This window comes from Eulemur rufifrons, chromosome 6 (assembly GCF_041146395.1).
Source record: "Eulemur rufifrons isolate Redbay chromosome 6, OSU_ERuf_1, whole genome shotgun sequence".
NCBI lineage: Eukaryota > Metazoa > Chordata > Mammalia > Primates > Lemuridae > Eulemur > Eulemur rufifrons.
The window spans coordinates 58,831,274-58,856,650 of NC_090988.1; the positions used below are offsets into that span (position 1 = coordinate 58,831,274).

The window sequence follows — 25,377 nt, forward strand, 5'->3', positions numbered from 1 at the left end:
AGGATAATGGACATTAATATTCTTAAGTCATGCTTAATATAACAAGTTTAGAAACATTTTGTGAAGTGTAAGCAATAGACAAAACTGGTACCTACATTTTGATTTTTATCAGGGTGAATGTTGAAATAAATATACTAATTATGAGAACATTTAATTTATTCTAATATCCACTGGGTTTTATTTCAATAGGCACAATTCCAAGAAAGATGGAGACTGGAAATGGTACAATGGTGACAGAATTCATTATTTTGGGGTTGACAGAAGATCCTACTCTTTGTTCAGTCTTCTTTGTGGTCTTTCTAGGAATCTACGTTGTTACCATATTGGGCAATATCAGCATAATCATGTTAATCCGAAGGAGCCCTCAGCTTCACACCCCTATGTACCTCTTCCTCAGCCATTTGGCCTTTGTGGACATCGGCTATTCCACATCAGTCACACCTATCATGATTATGAGTTTCCTGAGGGAGAGAACTGCTATCCCTGTTGCTGGCTGCATAGCCCAGCTTGGCTCTGATGTTGTCTTTGGGACTGCAGAGTGCTTCCTGCTGGCCGCTATGGCCTACGATCGCTATGTGGCCATCTGTTCCCCACTTCTCTACTCCACACACATGTCTCCCAGGGTCTGCATCATCTTGTTGGTTGCTTCCTATGTGGGTGGGTGTGTGAACTCTTCATCATTTACCGGCTGCTTATTGAGCTTGACTTTCTGTGGACCAAACAAAATCAACCATTTCTTCTGTGACCTCCCACCCCTAGTGAAGCTGTCTTGCACCCATATTTATATTGCTGAAGTATCTCCTGCTGTCTCAGCTGGGTCAATCATTGTAATCACACTGTTTATCATAATTGTTTCATATGTGTACATCCTCCACTCGATCCTGAAGATGCGCTCCTCTGGGGGAAGGCACAAGGCTTTCTCCACCTGCACCTCCCACCTCACTGCAGTCACTCTGTTTTATGGGACAGTTACATTCGTTTATGTTATACCAAAGTCAAGCCACTCAGCTGATCATATTAAAGTGATGTCTGTGTTCTACACAGTAATTATCCCTATGCTGAACCCTCTGATCTACAGTCTGAGGAACAAGGAGGTGAAAGAGGCCATGAGAAAATTGATAGTGAGAATACATTCCCCATTTGAAAGAAACCCAGTGCGGGTCGAGAAATTGTAAAACAATAGTTTTAGGAACATATGTGGTGGATGTTTAAGTTGTCTATTAGCCTTGTTTTATGTGATGAACTATCTTAAACTTACAATACCAGTATGTTCATTAATGTCCACTTTATAATTTTATAGAGTCACAAAACAAAATATATCATTTTTATGAAAAGCTATTGCGTTTAAATTAAATGTGTATATTTTAGAGTTAGGATACCTGGATGACATAGTTCTGGTTTTTCTCTCCTCTGGTCATTATGTGGGGCATCTACGATTAGAGATTGTGTTTTCTTCTTCAGTTAAGTATTATATTTTTTTAAAATGTCATAAATTACCATCTTGGAAAGCATCATGTATTCAAACGAAATCCAGTTGATGTTAGTGCTGACATCCTAGGTCACGTTCTCTGGAAGACTTGGCCTCTTTTACACAAGATTATCATAATCTTTGGAAATAGTGATGCTGGCATCTTAGAAAACTTTATTCCCATCTACTATAAACTAAATCAAAAGAATCTGTTTCATAATTTTTCCACCAGGAGACTCAATCCAGGTGGCACAGAAGGAACTCTGAGGGTTTATCAGACAAGCCTTTGAATAGTAGAAAAGTCTCCCAAGCGGTGCTGGTGGGGAGGAGGCTGGGCACAGTGGAGCTTGCTTTCAGCTAGCCAGTTGATATCTCCACGGCATAAAAATTATTGACTGAGACACCCAGGCTGATGCAGGCCTGGAATACAGCTGCCATCCTTCTTTGTAATATCTCTCAAGAAAGTGTTCATTGCCACTACTTCTGTCACTTCTTCATTTTAAGTACCAAATTCAATGGTCCTGGTATATAAATTGGTGAAAGCATAACTCTTTGCAAACAGTCAGGGATACAAAGACAACCTATGGAAAGAACTAGTTTAAAGAAGTCCTTGTGCTGCTATAAACATTCGGGTGCAGATGTCTTTGTTATAGAATGTCTTTTGTTCTTTTGGGTACATGCCCAATAATGGGATTGCTGGATCAAATGATAGGTCTACTTGTATCTGTTTAAGGCATCTCCATATTGCTTTCCACAGGGGTTGCACTAGTTTGCAGTCCCACCAGCAGTGGATGTGGAAACAACCCAAATGTCCATCAATACATGAGTGGATTAGTAAAATGTATATGTATACCATGGAGTATTACTCAGCTATAAGAAATAATGGTGATATAGAATCCCTTATGTTCTCCTGGAAAGAGCTGGAACCCATTCTACTAAGTGAAGTATCCCAAGAATGGAAAAATAAGCACCACATGTACTCACCAGAAAATTGGTTTCCCTGATCATCACCTAAGTGCACATTTGGGAATAACACCAATTGGGTGTTGGGCAGATGTGGGGGGAGGGGATAGGTGTATACCTACATAATGAGTGCGATGTGCACTGTCTGGGGAATGGACACGCTTCAAGCTCTGACTTGGGGGAGGGGCATGGGCAATATACATAACCTAAACTTTTGTACCCCCCTAGTAAGCTGAAATAAAAAAAGAAAGAAAGAAAGAAGTCCTTGACAGCACTCTGGTGGATGAAATTTTTTGTCCACAGTTTTTGAAAGGATGACACCATAGAATTCACGGATAGACACAAGTTCTTACAATGAAGTAATCAGGCAGTGTTCAATCTCATTACTTTGGACCTCTTATATTGAACATTTTAATAAATGCATCTATCAGCCATTTGTATTTCCTCTTTTGTATAATGTCTTTTCAGGTCTTTTGCCAGTTTTATTCTTAGATTGTACTTTTCTTATAGATTTGTTCTTTTTTTTATTTATTTCAGCTTATTATGGGGGTACAAAAGTTCAGGTGATATATATTGCCCATGCCCCCCATTCCCCCGAGTCTGAGCTTCAAGCTGTCCATTCCCCAGACAGCACTCATCACATTCCCCAGACAGCACTCATCACGTAAGTATACACCCATCCCCCCCCGCCACCCCCATCCCCCCCAGTCTGAACAATCTGTCCTGAGTCCTTTGTCAGATTTGTGTATTTTTTTTTTTTTTTTTTTGAGACAGAGTCTCGCTCTGTTGCCCGGGCTAGAGTGAGTGCCGTGGCGTCAGCCTAGCTCACAGCAACCTCAAACTCCTGGGCTTAAGCGATCCTACTGCCTCAGCCTCCCGAGTAGCTGGGACTGCAGGCATGTGCCACCATGCCCGGCAAATTTTTTTCCCTATATATTTTAGTTGGCCAGATAATTTCTTTCTATTTGTAGTAGAGACGGGGTCTCGCTCTTGCTCAGGCTGGTCTTGAACTCCTGACCTGGAGCGATCGCCACCGCGCCCGGCCCAGGTTTGTGTATTTTAAAGGTATACTCCCTCCACCTCTGCCGCCTGAGAGGAGCTGGCGGCGGACGGTGGCCCGCCAGGCCCGTCGCAGACAACGCGGCGGCAGCGGCGGGCCCTCGCGCGCTGCAGGGCGACCTGGGCTTGGACTCCCTCCGGTTCCCTGGAAGCGGCCAGCGGCCAGCGGCCAGCGCGGGAGTAGCAGCAGAGGCGGAGGCTCCAGCGCGTCCCTTTCCTCCCCCTCAGCCTGAGCCAGGGGAGGCCAGGCGGCCGGGTGCTGGAGGGGGCTCCGCTGGCCTAGAATGGGAATTCTGTTCCCTGGGATATGGAGACTGTTCGATCACCAGGAGCACAAAGTTATCATTGTTGGGCCGGATAATGCAGGAAAAACTACTATACTTTACCAATTTTCTGTGAATGAAGTTGTGCATACATCCCCTACAATATGAAGTAATGTAGAAGAGATAGTGATTAATAATACACGTTTCCTAATGTGGGATATTGGTGGCCAAGAATCTCTTCGTTCTTCCTGGAACACTTACTATGCTAACACAGAGTTTGTAATAGTTGTTGTGGACAGTACAAACAGAGAGAGGATTTCTGTAACTAGAGAAGAACTCTATAAAATGTTAGCACATGAGGACCTAAGGAAAGCTGGATTGCTGATTTTTGCTAATAAACAAGATGTTAAAGAATGTATGACTGTAGCAGAAATCTCCCAGTTTTTGAAGCTAACTTCTATCAAAGATCACCAGTGGCACATCCAGGCATGCTGTGCTCTTACTGGTGAAGGATTGTGCCAAGGACTTGAATGGATGATGTCACGACTTTAGATGATCTCTACTGACCTCTTCTCATAGACTTTGTGTAAATAAAGTGCTGGACTTTACCTGAAAGCTGCAAAAATTAATGGTTTAGATATATTTATAATAAACTGATTTAAACTTTTTCTATAAGAAGAAAAATTAAGACCACTTATTTGAAATCAAAGATGAAGTCTCACCTTCCAATTTGCTTTCTCATTAGTTCCTTCCAAAGTAAGTTATTAAAGTTGTGATTGACATTTTTCTCATATTGAATCCTCTCAGGACATTGTGTACCCAGTGGTAAGTAAAAGGGAGAGGAAGACATTTGGAACTTTAAGAGCTTTATTATCAGTATAACCCTCCCTAGTCGAATGTTCTCTTCTTGTTCCATTAAGTCAAAATACAAATCAGCACAGATATTCAGTTTCCAATATTTTAAAATGTAATGTTACTTTATTTTTGTTTAAGGTGGTGTATGTATTGTGTATATACCTCACGTTCAAGTTAATGGCTTTGATTTATGTCTAAAGAAAAGCAAATAATACAAAAATTAATAATATCCTTAGTTATAACCATAATGAGATAAGTACTGGCATTGGTGTTAAGTGCCACTTTGTACTCTACCCTTATGTTCTCTGTATTGTATTAACCAACCCCCAAAATCATTGAGCTGCTCTAAAAAAAAAAAAAAAAGGAAAAGAAAAAAGCTTGAAAAAATAAGTAAATAAATAAATAAAAGTATACTCCCATTCTGAAGTTTTTCTTGTCACAATCTTAATTGTATTTTCTGATGAACAAAAGTTTTTAATTTTAAGGAAATCTAATTTAACAATCTTTTCTTTAATGTTTAATGTTTTGGTGACAACTTCAAGAAATCTTTTCCTAATCCAAGGTCACAATATTCTCTCATGTGTTGTTCTAGAAGCTTTATACTTTTGAAATTCAGGCTTGGGATGAAACTTTAGGTTTTTATTTGTTTGTTTGTTTTAATTACCTATGAATTCAACACAGGCAAGGCCCACAAATCTACTTACTGTGAGAATGTGTGGGACTATGTGATTTCTCTCTTTGGACCAGCTCTTCCTCTGTTGCTCATTTCTAGGTAAATTTCTTGGAGGCTATTGTGGGGTGAAATGATTTTTTCTTGATTTGCATTTCTTCTAAATTTCTACCTGTCCAGGCGGTCTGCAATGTCATCCAAGGACTGGCTGATTCCTCCTCACTCCTTCAGTCTCCCAGTGTGTGGCAGGCCAAACTACTCACCTGCTCTCAGGTATACAAACTGCTCACCTATGTAGATATGAGCTCATCAAAGTTTCCATGAATCCCCTATCCTTGGTTTATTGCATACATAAATGTGATTTTTATTTTGCCTAGGTTTTTCTTGTTATAATGTGATCAAAGGTTTTTTTTTTACATAATTTATTTCTTAATTCAGAGATGAAAGCCCCACTTTGATTAGTGTTCATATGTTAATTATTAAATCAATCTAGAATTCCTGCAATAAATCTAACTTGGTTTGCTTTTTAATCCACTTTATTATCATTGACTTTCTTTTATTAATATTTTCTTTAGGATGTTTGTATCTATGTTCATGAGAAAGTTTTACCTGTCATTTTCCACTCTTGAAACGAAATTTTCAGGTTGGGCTATAAAAATGACTTGGAAAGGATTTCTTTGCTATCTTTTCTCAGAAGAACTTTTTACAGGATTGGTGATATTTATGTCCTAAATAGTTGTATGAAATTAACATTGAAGCCATTTGTGCCTTCCACTTTTGTGTAAAAGTCACTGTAAGAGTTATTTTCTTTAATGGGTAAAGGCATATTCAGTTTTTCAATTTCTTTTTATGTCATTTTTGGTAAGGTGTTCTTAAAAATAGTTTTCCAGATCACTTCTATTTCAAAATCATACCTTCTTATTTTTTATTTTCAGTAAGATCTATAATGTCATCATTTCACTCCTGATGTTGTAATTTCTGTATTTTATTAGGTCTTATCAGAATATTAGAGGTATATCAATTTTATTAACATTTCAAAGAATAAAATTTTTGATTTATGCTTTTCTGTGTTGTATACCAATTTTCTATTTCTTAAATTTTTATTCATTTTTATTAGTTTTTCTTTATTTACTTGGGTTTAATTTACTGTTCTTTTTTTTGCTTTGTTTTTAATAAGAAGGGGGGAGTGAGGAAGGAGGTTCAGTTCCCTTATTTATTTATTTATTATGAGACAGTGTCTCACTCTGTTGCCTTGGGTAGACTGCAGTGGCATCGTTTTAGCATCTTACCTGAGTGCAACCTCCAACTCCTGGACTCAAGCCATCCTCCTGCCTCAGCTTCCTGAGTAGCTGGAACTACAGGCAAACATCGATGCTTGACTAATTTTTCTATTTTTAGTAGAGACTGGGTCTCACCCTTGCTCAGGCTGGTCTCAAACCCCTGAGCTCAAGCAATACTCCTGTCTTGGCCTCCCAGAGTGCTAGGATTACAGGCACGAGCCACCGGATCTGGCCAGTTTTGGAGTCTTAATTTACATTCATTCACTTTATTAAACTCTATGAATGTTTTACACACAGGTGCACACACATATGTAATATTATCTTCACATCATTATCCTCACAATCCTATGAAATTGGCATAAATATAATATCCAGTTTTGAATTAAAAATCTTGAGACTTGAAAAGGCTAAGAAATTTATTCAAAGTCACTGCCACGTGTCACTTCTGAAAGCCTCAAAACCACTGGGACAAACTTGCTCTCGTAGAAATACCTGCCTGGGAGGAATGAGGTGTGATCAGAGTCACTTCCTGCGCACTTTATATTTTCTCACATAACCTCACAATCAACTTAAACATTTTTAATGATTTGCACATGTGAATCAATTATAGCTTATTTTCTATTCTGATAGTCAATTTTGAGTAAATGTTTTGCAGTATGTTGAAGTAGTTGTACAGTAAGTATTTAGGTAGAAAGAGATATCTGAATGAGGGCACTTCTTCCAGTGACCTAACTGGGATGAAATTATGGTTGCACACTTCTTTACCAAGGTCAGTTTATTCCAAGGAAACGCCTGCAACACAGTGTAATGACATTCCAGTTTTATACCTCCTTTCCATTTGCAGGGCTACTTCTGCCACTACTTAAATTTTGGTGCATATAATCCCAGTGGAACTCCTGCAATAGATGCAGAAATGTTCTTCCTGCTACCTTCTTCTTTAGTTTTACAACTCAAAAACATTTTTAGCATTACTAAAGGAATTCAAGTTTTTATGTACATTTAATAAATACGTACATACACAGACAATAATTATAGAAAAGAGTTAAAAACCTAAGGGTGGTAGATAGCTACTGTTTGTCTTCCCACATCCAGTTTCTACCCATTTCCACCTTGATATAATCTCAAAAGACTGATCTGTATGGACTGTATGAACAGCCCCCCTTGCCTGTGGCTTCTGGGAAACGCTGGCCGAGGAGAATGAGGTTTGTGTACTTCCCTGGCTCTGCCCCTCCTGGGTCACGTGGGTTGGCTGTGCCCCTCCACCAAATGCCACAGCTCCTGTCAGGTGGTTCTCTTACCACAACTCTGCAAGGCCCAGTAACTGCCCAAAGCTTTTGCCCCTTCAGGTTTTGAGCTGATCACTATCCCTGGGTGCAGCATTACCCTTGAAGCTTTTCCTAAACTCTGCCCAGAACTTCACAAATAGTTCCTTTATTAAATTTCCCTCAATTATCTAGACTGAGTCATCTATTTCCTTTGGTTACCCTGAATAATATATAGACCATTTTCTACAAATATCTCTTGCTAACACCTTTATATTTATTTTCTCAAACATTTTTTTTTTGGAAGGACTGACTTTTATTTTTACAAAATTAAAACCATACTATAAATATAAACATATAAATATACAGTTCATAACTTGATTTTACAATCAATAAATTATAGACACATATTGAATGTAATGTAGTCTAAATTATTCAAGTCTAAATATGTTAGAGTGACTTGTGGAGAATTTCCCAGCATATCCATAACTGTTTTCCAACATTATCATCTTCTGTTCTCCTACATTTACTTAGCGAAATGACCCAGCGAAAGTGACTTACCCATGGCTCCTGAAATGTCCTCCCACTTTCCTGCTTACCCTTTGCTGAAATTATTTTTCACCTACCAGTTACATATCAAGTACATTCCCATCTGGTTTCAACTTCCCCACTCAGAAACTGCTCTTGCTAAATTATCTACAGTCACCACATTGCCAGATCTCAGAAGCATTAAACAAGTGCCTACACTCTCTCATCCTGAATCATTTTCCTTTTTTGTATTTTACAAACTCACATTCCTGGTTTGGGTTTCTTCCCACCTGTCTTGTCCATTTATCTTCACCTTTGCTGCAGATTGCAACTCTACCAGACCTTTAAATGATGGGCTATCCCATAGTTTATCCAATATATCCTTAAGTTTACAGCCTTACATGAGACTTACAGGTCTCATGCAATTTCATCAATATAAATACTGCTTCAATATTGTTCAGTCTCTAATTTATATGTCCAACCCTGATTTACTCTGTGAGCTAAAATACTTCTCTGTTCAACAGTAGTAGGCGATGAGTGATTGAGGAACAGTGAGGAAAATATTTTTGTGTGGAAATACGTTTTTATTCTCTTGGGTATCTATGTAGAAGTGGAATTGCTGGATCATACAGTAACTCTATTTTTAATAGTTAGAGAAATTGCAAGACTGTTTTTAAAATGATTGCACCATTTTACATTCCCTCCAGCAGTGTAAGAGGGCTCCAATTTTCCACATTCTCAACACTTTTTATTGTCTTACTTTTTGTTTCTAAACATACAAGTGGGTGTAAAATAGTACCTCATGGAGATGTATTTTCATTTCTCTGATGACTCTCACAATGTTTTTGAAGAAAATACATCAGCTTGTACTGAAAGGGACAGGGACAGTGCAAAGTGAAAGGTCTGTGGACTCTTACCCTACAACGGTCAGGAAATAGGCCAAGAAAACTACTCAGCTATACCATGGGCAACGTTTTTCCGGAAAAGGAAGGGTGATCCAGAGGATGGAACCAAAGGCCAGAAGGCAGAGCTAACAGACACAGAGCAGCGTAACAGGGAGTAACACTGGGCCCCGATGAAAGAAATGAAAATTGTGGGCCAAGGGCAGTGGCTCATGCCTGTATTCTAGCACTCTGGGAGGTTGAGGTGGGAGGATCCCTTGAACTCAGGAGTTTGAGACCACTGTCAGCAACAGTGAGACACCTCTCTACTAAAAAAATAGAAAAATTAGCTGGATGTCATGGTGTTTGCCAGTAGTCCCAGCTACTCAAGAGGCTGAGGCAGGAGGATCACTTGAGCCCAGGAGTTTGAGGTTGCAGTGAGCTAAGATGACACCACTGCACTCTACCTGGGGTGACAGAGTGAGACTCTGTCTCAAAGAAAAAAAGAAAAGAAAAGAAAATGGTAATTGTGTCCAGTTGCTTTTTGGAAATATTATAGGCCAGTTATTGCTATGTGACTACTATATTTTCCCATTATAAACAAAATTATTTGCTCAACTTTTCCTACCATTCTATCAACAATGTCTGTTAGGTACATAGGGAGCAGGTGACTTGTCTCTTTGGTTCACACATCTTTAAATCAAATTTTGGCCAATAACTACTTTTGAAATATATGAATACAACTTAAAAAGAATTTTCAGCAGATTATTAGTTGATCCTAATTATAAATTTAACTTAATTTTATTAGAGGAAACACACTATGGGCCTCTGATTTACTATTTAATATCTAAGAATACATCCACTACTAAAAAATATCTCCACACTGGCTGATGATGTATGGTCAGCTATATTTTAAATACAGAACATTTTCTTTTATTATTATATCTATGGGATATTATTATATCAAATCCTATAAGATAACAGGTGTCATTAAGAAAATATTTTTCTTCCAAGCTCTCTCTTCAGAGCCGCATTAATCTTCTTCTTCCTGAGAGTATAGATGAGGGGGTTCAACATGGGGATGACCACCATGTAGAACACAGACACCACCTTGTTCTGGTCAGTCGAGAACCTGGACTTGGGCATCACATAAATGAATGTAATGGTCCCATAGAACAGAGTGACCGCAGTGAGGTGGGAGGTGCAGGTGGAGAAGGCCTGTGGCCCCCTCAGTGGAGCGCATCTTCAGGATGGTGATGAGAATGTACATGTAGGAGACAGCTATGACAAACACAGTGACCACAATGATGGAGCCAGCAGTAAATGAGGAAACAGATGCAGGGACATTAGTATCAAAACAGGAGAGTTCAATTAAGGGAGCAAAATCACAGAAAAAATGATTGACTCTATTTGGTCCACAGAATAATAAAGAAAAGAAGGAAAGGTAAAGGAGGAAGCATTAAGAAAACCACCTGTGTAAGCCACTATGAGTAACTGGACACAGACTTGTGTGGACATTTTGGCTGAATAAAGCAGCGGGTTGCAGATTGCCACAAAGTGGTCATATGCCATGACAGCCAGAAGGAAGCATTCAGCTGTCTCAAAGAAAGCAGTTGAACCAAGCTGGATGGTGCATCCAAGGTAGGTGTATTTCTATTCACCAGGAAGTTTACAAGCATGTGGACTGTGACAGAAGATGAACAGTCCATGTCAATGTAATTTATAAAATATGTTCTGTTTTTTACATCATGTTTCCCTGAGTGCAATGATTCTTATAACTGGAAACAATGCTTGCAGGAAGGCAAGAACTGTACCTGACGTTATAAAAGATATTCGTTCCAATTAGGGTCACGAAGCTTATACAGAGGTTGGTGCCTCTGTCTGTGCTGTCATTTGGGATCCCATGTGAAAATCTCTGAGGGCTACGCTCACCAAAGATAAATGCCCAGTGTAACTCCTCAGGCATGGTGAATTCGTCAGTTATGAGGTTCTGTGTGGTTGTCTGTGTACTATTTAGTGTTTTTTCTTTCCTGTGACTGTATATATTTTCAAATTATCTTTTATCTTTTTAAACAAAGTAATAAATAGTATGATCTGTGTCTATTAATTCCCATATCTTAAATCTTAATGGTTCTGTTTCTATTGTCTGCTATTTCAACTGGCTCCCATGTTTGGTATCTTATTCCTTTTGTGACAGTCATTGCTTTTCACCATATGCTGGCTATTATATTTGAATAATTATTGTTAGGAATAATAGAGGCTTGGATTGTTTGCTTGCTTATTCAATTCACTTGTCCTTACCCATCACATCCAAGTTCAAGGCTTGAGATCCCTAGACCTCCAGGGCTGCTAATCTGTGCCAGGCTGGGTTACTTCAGCATTCCCCTTATCCTGAGGAAATATATGAGGTGTATCGATCAGACTTCTCTGCTGGATGTGCCCTAGGCTTTGACTTGTGCCCATCTCAACCCAAAAGAACACTAAATCCACAGCACATATTGGTAGCACTTTCTTCTCCCTTGTCAAATTCTCTTTTAACAAAAGCATTTTTGAGTGTTAGGTCTACTTCTCTGGGTTTTCACACTTTCTGGTGAGGCAATTCCTTGTTATCCTGTAAGCTCTGAAGTGATAATTAAAATATGTCTAACACTTTATCATTTATGTTAGTTATGCCCACCAGGGGATTGATTAAAATGACCAACCCTGCCATTGTTGGAACAGAAACCTCAAACGTAAATTACATGCCTGCGAGGGGAAGTTTAGACTCCTACAGCTGTTCACAGGTATCACCATATTCGACATGAACCATCCTGACCTCCTGCCATCATTGCTCAGATGTTATGTTCCCAGTGACACCTGCAGTGACCACTTTCTGCCTCTGGCGTATCAACCTTCCATGCACTGCTCTACTTTTTATTTCTCCATGGCACTCATACCTCTCTATTAATAATAATCTGTATCATTTACTTGTTAGTTATATTGTCTGAACCCTATGGTAGAAGAGAAATTTCATGAAGGCAGACATCTCTGGCTGTTTGTCACATACATCTCCAGTAGCCTAGACAGTGCTTGCAATATGAGTCACTCAATATATTATAATTTTTGAATGTATAAAAAAACAAATGAATTAAATGATTAATTTCTTATGGTTCTGTTGGCAAAAAGCTAAGAATTTATGTCTGAAACATTAAGGACAAAAAGGAGAAAAAAAAGTGGTAGTCACCACCATGTGGATGTTGATAAATTCTCTCTCCAAGTGCTAGTCAACATTTAAGGGGAGAGACAGTCAGATACCCTGGAGCTTCCTGTGTAGGTTGTGAGTGAGACCACAAACAAGTCACTGAAAAGGTTTCCCTCCACAGTCTCAGTGACACCCTAAATTGGATTATCTTCCCAGAAATTATTCCTTACTTTTGTTTCGCTCAGTCCCTAAGGAATTTAGAAATTCTGCTCATCCCAGCAAAATGAATCAATTATTGTGACCTCACAGAGAAATTCACAGGACAGTCAGAGACAAATCATCTTGTTCTCCTCTAAGACCCCGGTAACTATGCCAGAACCAGAGGCCAGGAACACAGACCAGAATGTTATGGGTCCACAAAGCTCATTCCCAGTAGGTAAACTTTCTGCAAGAAGACTGTCTCCGTGAATTTTATTATTTGGTTCCACTTTGTCATTTCCTTTCAGAATGTATTCAGTCATAACTGCAGTTATCAAGCTTATCTCAGGATAAGGTGATTTTTAAAATGGCCACAGTCTAAGGACTTAGAGGTATAATTACCTTAACTTATGGTAGAAAACAACTTTTAGAAAAAATATGAATAAAATTCAAAAGGATTATAAGCAGATTAAGTGCATTTTCATGTGAAACAATATTCTTCTACTTATATATTTATTTTATTAAATAAAATTCCTTGTGAGCCAGTTATTTACTATAATATTTAATCTGAAAATCTAGCCCCTATATTTGCTAAAAAGCTTCACACTGGACAGATATATATCGACCACAGACACTCAATTTACTTTTACTATTCTCCTAATGAGACATTAATGTAAAAAATATACAAAATAAAAGATGGCACTAAGAAAATATTTTTCTTCCAAGCTCTCTCTTCAGAGCCCCCTTAATCTCCTTGTTCCTGAGACTGTAGATGAGGGGGTTCAACATGGGGATCACCACCATGTAGAACACAGACACCACCTTGTTCTTGTCAGTTGAGCTGGACTTGGGCATCACGTAATTGAATGTAGTGGTCCCGTAGAAGAGAGTGACCGCAGAGAGGTGGGAGGTGCAGGTGGAAAAGGCCTTGTGGCGCCCCTCGGTGGAGCGCATCTTCAGGATGGTGATGAGGATGTACATGTAGGAGATGGCTATGACAAGCACTGTGACCACAATGACAGAGCCAGCAGAAAATGAGGGAACAGCTGCGGGGACACTGACATCAGCACAGGAGAGTTCAAGTAATGGAGCAAAATCACAGAAAAAATGATTGACTTGATTTGGGCCACAGAAGGATAAAGAAAAGAAGGAAAAGGTAAAGGAGGAAGCGTTAAGAAAAGCAATTAAATAAGCCACTATGAGTAACTGGACACAGACCTGAGTGGACATTTTGGTTGAATAAAGCAACGGGTTGCAGATTGCCACAAAGCGGTCATATGCCATGACAGCCAGAAGGAAACATTCAACTGTTCCAAAGAAAGCAACTGAAAAATGCTGGATGGCGCATCCAAGGTAGGAGATTGTATTTCTCTCCACCAGGAAGTTTACAAGCATGTTGGGGGTAACAGAAGATGAAAAGCCTATGTCAGCAGAAGCCAAGTGGCTCAGAAAAAAATACATAGGGTGATGGAGCTGAGAGGAGATTCTGATTAGAATGATTGTGCTGAGGTTGCCAGAGATGGTCACCAGGTAGATGCACAGGATGATCATGAAGAGGATGACACGAAGGACTGGATCATCTGTTAAGCCCAATAGAATGAACTGTCTCACAGCAGTGTGGTTCCTGTCTACCTGGGAATCCATGAAACAAGGTAGCTGCTCCCCAAATGAACCTGTGATGAGAACAGTACACTAGTTATAAATTTGTTGGTTTCATTTTTATTAGTACACATGGGAAGTCACTATAAAGATATTCAAGTACCAGTATATTTTTACCTGAAACTGTGAATCTGTCTGTGGTTTGAAAATTATTTTTATCATCAACACCAGAAAAACTTCCTTCAAATAATGTGCTTTTCTTATCACATTGTTTCCACAAAGGCAGTTAAAAAAGTGGCTTTAAATTCAAAGTATAAAAACCATAGGACAGATGAGAATAACAAAAAAGATTGGTGAGTATAACTAAAAATGAAAAATATGCATATAGAATTTTTAAAGACTTGAGGAATAGCTAAGTTTTTTACATGCTTACTAAATGTTAAGCATAGGGCTAAGAAGTTTGTATCCATAGTCTGGTTCACTTTCCATAAAATAATATTAGTTTCATTATTATTTTATAGATGCATACACTGAGTCTGAAAGGCATTATGTAACTTGTACAAGGTAACATAGCAATTGGTGTAATCAGAACATAAACCCCAGGAAGTCTACCTGCTCATTCCTTTAGTATCTGTACAACAAACAAAGTTAAATAATACCATGAAGGCCAACACACCTGGCAATCGGTCGATAACAGTTTATCCATTAGGTCTTCTGGCATCTAATGTGTAAAACAGGCACTTAGTTAGTGGCATATTTCACAATATCTATCAGTTAAATAAGAACATTTTTTAAAAAGAAGAAATAAAATTGACTCTGTTACTGAAAAGGATTTGCAAGTTAAGATTATGAATGAGGCCACTTATTGTAAATTTACTGAATATCTTTAAAGTATTTGTAATTAAATATGTTATTGTTCTGTTTTTTAAAGTAATTTGAAATATCTATGTGTGCAAAAAACATGATTAATATTCAGTATATAATTAAAATATATTTATTTGAATAAATCAAATGACTTCCTACTGTTACAACGTTTTCCAATTGGGATTTTGCAGAATGAATAATATTATTTTCAACATAATATATCCTGAATAAAGTATAGCCAAAAATTGAACAAGGATCATCCAGCTAGTGGCCAGGTTGAACCTCATCTCCAAGTTTTCTGACTTTATGTCCCAAGCTGTCTAATAAGTTGTTGCTTTGAAGCTAAAGGCATTTGGATCTATAAACAAAGTAAGTCTTTCTGCAAGTATTTACATCATCTTTACATTTTTAAATCTTTAATTAAAATCTATTATCCATAAGTGCCCAAAGTGTCTCAAAGCTAGTGAGTTTATTAGCACTATTGTAGAATGCCCAGTTTTTTTTAGAATTAATTACATGCATTTTATTTGAACAACTTCTGTATAATGTGAACATATAGTATCATTATTTAATCACACCAAATTGACAAGTATTTCCCTGTATTAATTATGCAAATATTTTTAAATAATCTGTCTTTTTATATTTATGAAGAAATTTTGAGCTTTCTATACTTTGTTTAAAATCACTAGTATAATAGAATATTTTAATCCCAACTCAATGTTAGAAAATATCCTGCAAGACTTGTTGTCTGATTCTTTACCATCTTTGGGCACTATATTTAAGGAAAAAAATGTGATCTATCAGAGTACCTTTTTTGTCTTTGGTACTGAGGAACATATATTGCATTGGCAACCACAGGTTACCGGTATTCTAGGTGTAACAAGTGTGTTCAAGCTGTTTGAAAGCAGGAACTGATTTTTATGTCTGCATTCCAAACCCTTAGTCTGTAATATGGATTCAGACATATTTATGGAACAGTGTACATCCCAGGCCAAAGATGCACTTTACATTATTTAGGAATTATTAAAAATAAACTTTAACTGCTTGAGTATTTTTAGAAGGAATCATTTGGTAATAGACAAGAGGATCCAGACAGAACACGCCTTTTAACTTTTCCAGCACATACTGGGTCAGTTGCAGTTACTCAAGGACCATGCAGCAGGCTTGTTGCCTGTCTTCTGGGTGGTCTGTCTGGTTGGGAGACCTAGGTCTGTTTCCATCACTTCCCGTCACCTAACTACACCATTTCAGTTCAGTTATGTATCTACCCCTTGCCTTAATTTGCTGATTTGTTCAATGAGGGTATTTCCTTCTTCTACTATCTCAGGGATTTGTAAGTACTTCAAAAACATGTGTGAATGCCTAGAACATAAAGTATTAACATTAAATTTATATTTCCAGTTAGATGACATATTTATAAATGAAACCAAAAATTACTACTTTCTTTTAATACCTGGGTGTAGGGTTGCTTGGTGACCATTTTTGTGTAGAACAGTAGTTCTCAAACCTTAGTATGCATCAGAATCACTTGAAGGGCATGAAAAGACATATATTTAGGTCCCACCTTTATAATTTCTTATTCAATAGGTGTGTGATGGGACCTAAGAATTTGCATTTCTAACAAGTTCTCAGGTGATGTTCATCTGCTGGACTGGAGGCCACACTTTGAAAACCATGGGTATAGAATATGGCTCAAAGAACGCCCAGTTTGAATAGTGTTGAAAGACCATCTGAGTTTGTCTTACGGGTATATAAGGAATCCTGGTAACATGGATTATGCCCATTTATTCACATGAAACTGATGGTGGAAACAGAGCACTTCACCCAGAATTGCTCAGTAGCTGATTGCTTGATCACATCTGCCCTATTTCTGCATGATGACATGTGAGTACAGATACAAAGTGTTATCAAAGGGTAAATGAAAATCAATACATCAGATTCATTAACAAAAGCCAACGTCTTACCTCTTGGAATGTGAACTCATTCATCTTTCAGTAACAACTCAAAGTCATAGTGGTTATATAGGTATCTTTCATTTTTGTTTTCCTTTGAGGAAAAATCTCTGGAGACTCTAGAGGGTCAAATGTGAATTCAAAGGCACCGTGGAGCATCATTATTTTCTGTAGTGGATATTGAGCAGTTCAATTCTCACACAGAAACAACTAATCTTTCCAGATTCTGTCAATTCTCAAGTGGTCAATTTATTCTGTTTCTATCTAGGTTCATGCATAGCTCTATAACTTTTCTTTAATAATTATTAGAAAATATAATCTCATAAATTCTTTTTTTTATTTCATCTTATTATGGGAGTACAAAAGTTTAGGTTATGTATATTGCCCATGCCCCCCCCTCCCGCCCCCCCAAGTCAGAGCTTCAAGCATGTCCATTCCCCAGACGGTGCGCATCGCACTCATCTTGTAGGTATACACCCATCCCCTCCCCCCACCCCCTACATCTGTCAGACACCGAGTTGGTGTTATTCCCAAATGTGCACTTAGGTGATGATCAGGGAAACCAATTTGCTGGTGAGTACATGTGGTGCTTATTTTTCCATTCTTGGGATACTTCACTTAGTAGAATGGGTTCCAACTCTCTCCAGGAGAACAAAAGAGAGTCTATATTACCATTATTTCTTATAGCTGAGTAATACTCCACGGTATACATGTACCACATTTTACTAATCCACTCATGTATTGATGGGCATTTGGGTTGTTTACACATCTTTGCAATTGTGAATTGTGCTGCTATAAACATTCGGGTACAGATGTCTTTTTTATAGAATGACTTTTGTTCTTTGGTAGATGCTCAATAATGGGATTGCTGGATCAAATGGTAGGTCCATTTGTGTCTGTTTAAGGTATCTCCATATTGCTTTCCACAGGGGTTGCACTAGTTTGCAGTCCCACCAGCAGTGTATGAGTGTTCCCATCTTTCCGCATCCACGCCAACATGTATTGTTTTGGAACTTTTTGATAAAGGCCATTCTCACTGGTGTTAAGTGATATCTCATTGTGGTTTTGATTTGCATTTCCCTGATGATTAGAGATGTTGAGCATTTTTTCGTATGTTCATTGCCCGTTTCTCTACCTTCTTATGAAAAGTTTCTGTTCATGTCCTTTGCCCACTTTTTGACAGGGTTGTTCGATTTTTTTTCATGCTGATTTTCCTGAGTTCTATATAGATTCTAGTTATCAGCCCTTTATTGGATGTGTAGTATGTGAATATTTTCTCCCATTCTATAGGCTATCTGTTTGCTCTTGTAATAGTTTCCTTGTGCAGAATACCATGGAGTTCTACTCAGCCACAAAAAAACAACGAAGATCTAGCACCTCTTTTATTTTATCTTATTTTTTATTGATGCATAATAATTGTCATATTCATGGAGTACATGTTATATTTTGATACAAGCGTATAACATATAATGATCAAATCAGGGTAATTGGGACATGATTCACCTGAAACATTTGCTTTATGTTGGGAACATTTGAAAACTTCTAGCTATTCTGAAATATAATAAATTATTGTTAAGTATAGTTGCCCTATTGCACTATTGAACACTAGAACTTTTTCCTGGCCAACTAAAATATATATATATAGAAAAAATTAGCCGGGCATGGTGGTGCATGCCTGTAGTCCCAGCTACTCGGGAGGCTGAGGCGGTAGGATCGCTTAAGCCCAGGAATTTGAGGTTGCTGTGAGCTAGGCTGATGCCACGGCACTCACTCTAGCCCAGGCAACAAGCGAGACTCTGTCTCAAAAAAAAAAAAAAAAAAAAAATAGAACTTTTCCTTCTATTTAACAGTATTACCCCTTCACCAACACCTCATCATTACCCCTTCCCACCACCCTTACCTATCCCTAGTAGCCACCATTCTATTCACTACCTCCTTGAGATCAATTTTTTAAGGCCCCATATATGAGTGTGAAAATGCAATATTTGTCTTTCTGTGCCTGGTTTATTTCACTAAAAATAATGTCCTCCAGATCCATCCATGTTTTACGCTGAGTAGAGCTAGAGCCCATTCTACTAAGTGAAGTATCACAAGAATGCAAAAACAAGCACCCTATGTATTCACCATCAAATTGATATTAACTGACTTACCTGACCAACATTTAAGTGTACATATAGTAGTAACATTCATCGGGTGTCGGGCAGGTGGGAGCGGGGAGGAGGGGATGGATGTATTCACACCTAGTAGGTACAGTGCGCACTGTCTGGAGGATGGACATGCTTGAAGCTCTGACTCGGGTGAGGCAAAGGCAATATATGTAACCTAAACATTTTTACCCCTGTAATTTGCTGAAATAAAATAAATAAAGAAAGAAAAATTACATATTGGACTTCATTAAAATTTTAAATGTTTGCTTTTCAAACAAACACACAAAAACCCCTAGGACACTGATAGGGAGAAAATGTTTGCAACACATATAAATGACAGAGGGCTTGCATATGGAATGTATAAAGAACCCTTAGAACTGAATAAATAAAAAGATGAAGAACCTAACTTATACATGAGGAAAGATTTGAACAGGTACTTCATAAAGGATGTATACAAATGGCCAATAAACACATAAGAAAATGCTTAACACAATTAATCATCAGGGAAATATAAATTACAACAAATACAATAAATTACAACAAATAGGAGCATTATATAACCATTAGAGTGGCTAAAATTAAAGACCAATACCAAATGTTAGCAGGATTTTCCAGCAACTTGAAATCTCAACCACCCACATGATAAAATAAAATAATTCAATGATTTTGTAAAACTGTTTGCCAGTTTTTAAAAAATGTAAACATTCTTGTGATACTTCACTTAGTAGAATGGGTTCCAGCTCTATCCAGGATAATACAAGTAGTGAAGTATCACAAGAATAGAAAAACAAGCACCACATGTACTCACCATCAAATTGGTATTAACTGATCAACACTTAAGTATACATATAGTAATAACATTCATCAGGTGTCGAGCAGATGGGAGGAGGGAGGAGGACATGGGTATATACACACCTAATGGGTGCAGTGTGCACCATCTGGGGGATGGACATGCTTGAAGCTCTGACTCAGGTGGGGCAAAGGCAATGTATGTAACCTAAACATTTGTATCCTAGTAGACAAAGTTTAAATAATTTGAAGTTAATTGGTGACTATTCAGCTTGACAGGGTTATTGAATTATTCTCTCCTCTTTTGATTTTTGTGCAGATGAAGTTAATGCTAGACTATAGTTCCTTCTATTTCTCCTTTGGAGGTGCTTGAAGTTAAATTCCAGGAGGAAAGGCATCTTTGGCTGTTTGTCACATATTTTTGAAAGTCTAGGATAGTGCCTAGAACATGAGGTACTCAGTAGAATTTTGAATGAATGAGTGAATGAATGAATGGCATTATTAATGCTCTAGGTTACTATTTCTAAGACTATGGTTAAAAGTTTTATAAAAAAAAGATATAACCTTCACATATTTATTCATAATTGAGGGAGGGGTGGTAGTGACTGCAGCTTCATTTTCTAGCAGGAAATGATACTATTATTTCTATCACTCTCCCTCTAGCTGACTTACATTGTATGTGGAAGAGTAGAGGATGAAGAAAATAGCAAACAGATAGACTAATGATCTAGGGTAGAGCAACACAGAGCTGCTACTGCAGCTCCATCTCCCCTTGGCAGATCATATCACAAATATCCATGGAAAATCAGTGACACAAACTCAGAATTCACGAAGTGTCTTCTGAACATATACATAAGAAAAAAACCACTAATATCTAGTAATGAGGACCATTGAACAGGAAGCAGAAATCTCAGCACCAAAAGGATCAAGTGCAATATGTCCCACAGAATAACAGTCTGTATTTCTATATGCCCAGCCCAGCAATGATGGTTAAGTGCTATATCTAGTCCTTTGGTGAGAAGGAATCTGAGCTGGTAATAAGAACCTGATGTTCATACTTCATTATGTTTTTAAATTTTGAGTGTGCATAGTAATTCCTGTGTATTCATTAAGACTGTTTTATAAGTTCTCCAGAAGCAGAGCCTCAGCAATTCCTATGCAAGTGATTTAGTGAAGGTGTGATCTCAGGAGAAAAGTGTTAAGGATGAGAGAGAAGCAAGATGAGGCATGGGAAAATGTCAGAGAGGATGTGGGTCAGCTATAGTGTAGCTTCACTCTCATTGCTCAGGGAGCACTGGAGCATGAACAGCACCTCAAAGTGCTTTTACCTTGCAGAAACAGGGCATTTTTGTCCTTGTTTTTTTAAATCACTGTATCATTCAGTTGCTGGCTATAGGCCACCCTCACATGCACCCCCAGATATTTCCAATCAATTACATCCATTTCAGCCAAGAGCAATTCTCACAAAAGAATGTCTGTAAACATTAGAAGCCATCTTTCAAAGAAGCTTGGGAATGTGTTCACTGCCCTAGTAAGGGAAATCCAGGAAAAGCATGAAAATGCTTACCTAGCTTCAAAATGTGCCATGTTATTGCTAAGTACAGCTACCTACACTGAATCTGTTACCATTGATGTTGTGATACCCAGTGTGGGCCATCTGAAGTAAGTGTGTCTCCTTATAGAATTCCTTCTTAATGACTGTAATTTCTGTCTCAGTTTTTATACATTGTGCAAAGAAAAGACTTCTTGGATCAGGTGGCATTTGCTCTGAACCTTGAAGAATGGGCAATATTTCAGATGGATGAAATCAGAGAAAAAAAGGATTTTCAGATGGAAGGAACAGAAAGCAGAATGAGGAAAATGCAGAATTTAATTAGAAAATAGTGTGCTAATTGGTTTGCCTGAAGTATTGAGATTCTGAGAGCATAAACGGAGATAAGATTTGACAGTACATTAGGTGGAAGGTAGTACAGATGATGACTTTGAGAAGCAAGCTGATGAGAGGAGTGATTAGGAGCCACCTGTGGATACTACAGATGGCAGTGCAGTCTGGGGATTTGCCTAAAAGTGCATATTCCTTTTCAGCAAGGAGTTCTACAGCAGAGTTGCCTTATGAGAAAGCAGCCTCCAGGGATCATACTATGTCTTCATTTTCTTCCTACCTCCCTTCTTTCATTTCCCCAAGCAATAGCTTCTCATGATGCCCCATTCTTTTGCCACATTAAAAGGGCAGAAGAGACCCGAACGACTTGGCAAATTGTCAGAATTATAAAATAAATGGTATTGTTCAGGAAGTAAAATGTGCCTGAGAGAACCATCTACATCCCAAGATATGGTTTTAACAAGTTGAATTTCAGTAATTCCTACTGTTATCCAGAGGTACAAGAGCAAACATCACTGAAAAGTCCCTATGGTGTGTGTGGATTTATGAAAATATTTTTGTGGGCAATACCTTGGGTGATACAGGGCTCAAGACTCCTGGTGTCTAAAGAAGTATTCTCAAGATAATGGACCCCAGTGGTCCAGGACTCTCATTAAAATCTTCACGGTTCCGAGCTTCATTTCCAAGAAATGAAGATGACACTACCTTTTATATATAGCTATATATAAGTGACTCCAAATTCAGAGGGGACATGTGATGACAGGCGTTCAAAAAAAAAGTTGCCTTAATGGTAATGAGATATGTGAATTCACAGGCAGAACTGCAGAAAGCCACACCTGAGTTTTGAGACTGTAAATTCTTCCTACAGCTTAATTATCTCATGATTTTAAGAGACTGGAAGATGATTCTCCTTATTTTCAAGGTGGGAATTTTAGAATTTTTTTACTCTTTACAATGAGCATCATTCTATTTGTTCTAACAGTCAAGTACTTGTGCGTATTTATACCCCATTAGAAGGTATTGAAGAAACTATGGGCACAGATAGCTGGAAATTAAAAATGTTGTCAGTTTCTTATTCTTGGTAGAGAAGGAACCCAGAAAACTAAATGGGGAGGGCTTTGAAAAACTGAACACAGAATAGGATGGCAAACTCAAGGCAAAAGCCAGGCATAGAAAGAGGGTAAGCCTTGCGCAAAACAAAAAGAAGGGCTGACACAATGTTATATGCATCTTGTTCTCCAGAGGCTGCCAGGATCACTGGGAAGAATGAAAATAATGTCATATAGACATATCTCTGTCAATAATTTACTTGAATAGCATGAAAAAATCAGAATTCACCATTAATTTATATGAAAATAAAAGTATCACAAGAGTCAAAGGCTCTCACCTAAAATCACTGAAGAAGATTGTGCAAACTCTACATACCCTGATATACTGGAGATTTCCCTCCTTGGAGAGACTTGCCAAGAACTTGTGGGGTGCGTGTGTGTGTGTGTGTGTGTGTAGATGTGCTGTTTGATTAAGCTTTCCTAGATTATCTGATATGACCATTGACAGGTCCAGTGTTAGCTGATACTACAGTAAACAAGGGTAGTGTCTAGAAAGTAAAAATAGTAGTTTCTTTCTTCTAGGCTCTAAGCAACCACTGCTGAAGCTTTCAGATGGTTTTTGTTGTTGTTGTTAACCTTCATAAATTCAATTAAGCAAGCATTTAGAAAGCATCTATTCTTGCAGTTACATTGGTAGGTGGCACAATCCTTAAAATCTATTTAGAGACCAGCTAACTGTCTTCAGTATATGTCTAAATAAAATAAATGCTAAAGAAATCAAGTATTGGGAAGGAATTAGTAAATGGACTGAAGTAACAGTCCTCAAAGGCTTTCTGGAGAATATGGGATTCTTTTTTTTCCTTAGGCCATTGAACTAACCTTAGTCAAAAACCTACATTCACTCAGCTTAGGCTGAAAGTTGAGAGATACAAATTTTACATAAGTCTTTGCCCTGTTTAGTATAGGAGTTAAGCTTTTTTTTTAAAAAAAAAAAAATCTCATTACAATAAAATGATATGTGAATCTAGAAGAAGATAACTAACACATCCAGGGAGGTTTAGGGAGGCTTCCAAGAAGTGACATTTGAATTGTCTTTTCGGGAAAGCTATATTTTTAACAGGCAGAGAAGGACAGGAAGGACACTGCAAGTGAGGAAAAATAAGTTAGAAGAGCCACAAAAGGACATGCTATATTTGGTAAACAGTAAGATGTTTCTCATGTAGAGAAGGTTGGCTGCAGGAAATGAGGATGAACGGGTAAGACCTTGAACTCATGCTAAGACATTCACATTTGGGGAGCCCTAGAATCTACTTGGACTTAAAGCCAAACAGGTATTTCTCCAGACTCTCACTGCCTTGCTCTAAATATGCTGTGCAGGTACATTTACCACCTTTATCATCTTTGGCAAATCAAGTACTTCTCTGAACCATAGTTTCCTCATTGCAGTCAAGATCATTTTAATAGCACTTATCTCCTAGGGTAGTTATGAGGATATATGAGACTGTATAACTGAAACACGCAGTAAAGATTAGAAGTTATTAGTATTAACCAGCATGTAAGCAAAGAGGGTCCAAAAGACATCTATAATGAGGAGACATAGCATTATCATAGATTTGACATTAAAAAGTGGATAGTAGGTGAAGAATAGGACTGGGAGAGGGGGGTGTTATAGTCACCCTTTGGGATAGATACAGGGCAATAGCACAGGAACTAAAAAGGAAGACTATGGTGTCAGCAAACAGATATCTAGAATTTTAGAAGGGACCTATTGGGGTAAAATATGTGGAAAGAGTAAAAAAAAAATGGCGTCTAATGGCAGCTCTCTGGTGTCTATAAATAATTCAACTAGGAAACACAGGCAGAAACTTCAATATATAGGGCAATATGGCCAGTTCTGCTCTAAAAACCATGTATTAATACCTGGAGGACATACTGGCATTGGAGATCTTCCAGAAGAAGCTGGAAATTCTTTTTTTGCTATAGGCTAAAGCAGTAAAAATGGAAAAGGTTTTCCTTCAGAGGTAAATAGACTGGGAAATCTTCAGAAGAAAGTGTGTGGAATAGGCTCAAAGATAAGCCATGAGTCTTGGTTGAAGATTGCTTAGGTAGTTTTTTTCCCTCCTTAGGATCTTTGTATTAGCCGTGCCCTGTGCCTGCAATGTTTTCCGCCCTGGTCATCGTGTGTTTGTTGCATATTGTTATTCCATTCTCCATCTAAGTATGTCACCTCCTCAGCAAGGGTTTTCCCAACTCCACAAACTACAGTAGTTATTCAGTATCACATCACAGAGATCCTTCGTGTTTGGTTTTATGTTGTGTTCCCCATGCATAGAATTGCTGGGCACATCATCGGCATTGAGTCAATACGTGTTGAGTGAATTCATGACCTCTGATAGCCATGTAACCAGTCTGTACCTTGCTTTCATATTTCATAAAATCAGAATCAAAATTCCCCACACATCCTTGTGAGGATTCTTTGAGGCAGTT

The 25,377-nt window shown here is 38.1% G+C and overlaps 2 protein-coding genes and 2 pseudogenes across 2 annotated transcripts; 2 read left to right on the forward strand and 2 right to left on the reverse strand.

The window, feature by feature from the left end:
• The first annotated feature begins 206 nt into the window (after positions 1–206).
• LOC138384893 (olfactory receptor 5P4-like) lies at positions 207–3,723 on the forward strand. Its single transcript, XM_069470552.1, has 2 exons — positions 207–1,171; positions 3,528–3,723. Exons 1-2 carry the CDS (start codon positions 207–209, stop codon positions 3,721–3,723), a joined length of 1,161 nt encoding a protein of 386 aa, XP_069326653.1.
• A 51-nt stretch (positions 3,724–3,774) lies between these two features.
• Positions 3,775–4,305, forward strand: LOC138384201 (ADP-ribosylation factor-like protein 5A pseudogene; annotated as a pseudogene).
• A 5,914-nt stretch (positions 4,306–10,219) lies between these two features.
• LOC138384894 (olfactory receptor 5P76-like) lies at positions 10,220–11,195 on the reverse strand (annotated as a pseudogene).
• Positions 11,196–13,310: 2,115 nt separating this feature from the next.
• On the reverse strand, positions 13,311–14,252 carry LOC138384202 (olfactory receptor 5P76-like). The gene has a single exon (XM_069469509.1). It carries the CDS (start codon positions 14,250–14,252, stop codon positions 13,311–13,313), a length of 942 nt encoding a protein of 313 aa, XP_069325610.1.
• Between the last annotated feature and the right edge of the window lie 11,125 nt (positions 14,253–25,377).

Excerpts from the sequence above, each read along its gene's own strand:
- LOC138384893 (XM_069470552.1), top strand. The coding sequence starts at position 207 with ATGGAGACTGGAAATGGTACAATGGTGACAGAATTCATTATTTTGGGG. Across the intron at positions 1,172-3,527 it reads CCAGTGCGGGTCGAGAAATT|GAGCTGGCGGCGGACGGTGG; the intron begins GTAAAACAATAG and ends GCCGCCTGAGAG.
- LOC138384202 (XM_069469509.1), bottom strand. The coding sequence starts at position 14,252 with ATGGATTCCCAGGTAGACAGGAACCACACTGCTGTGAGACAGTTCATT.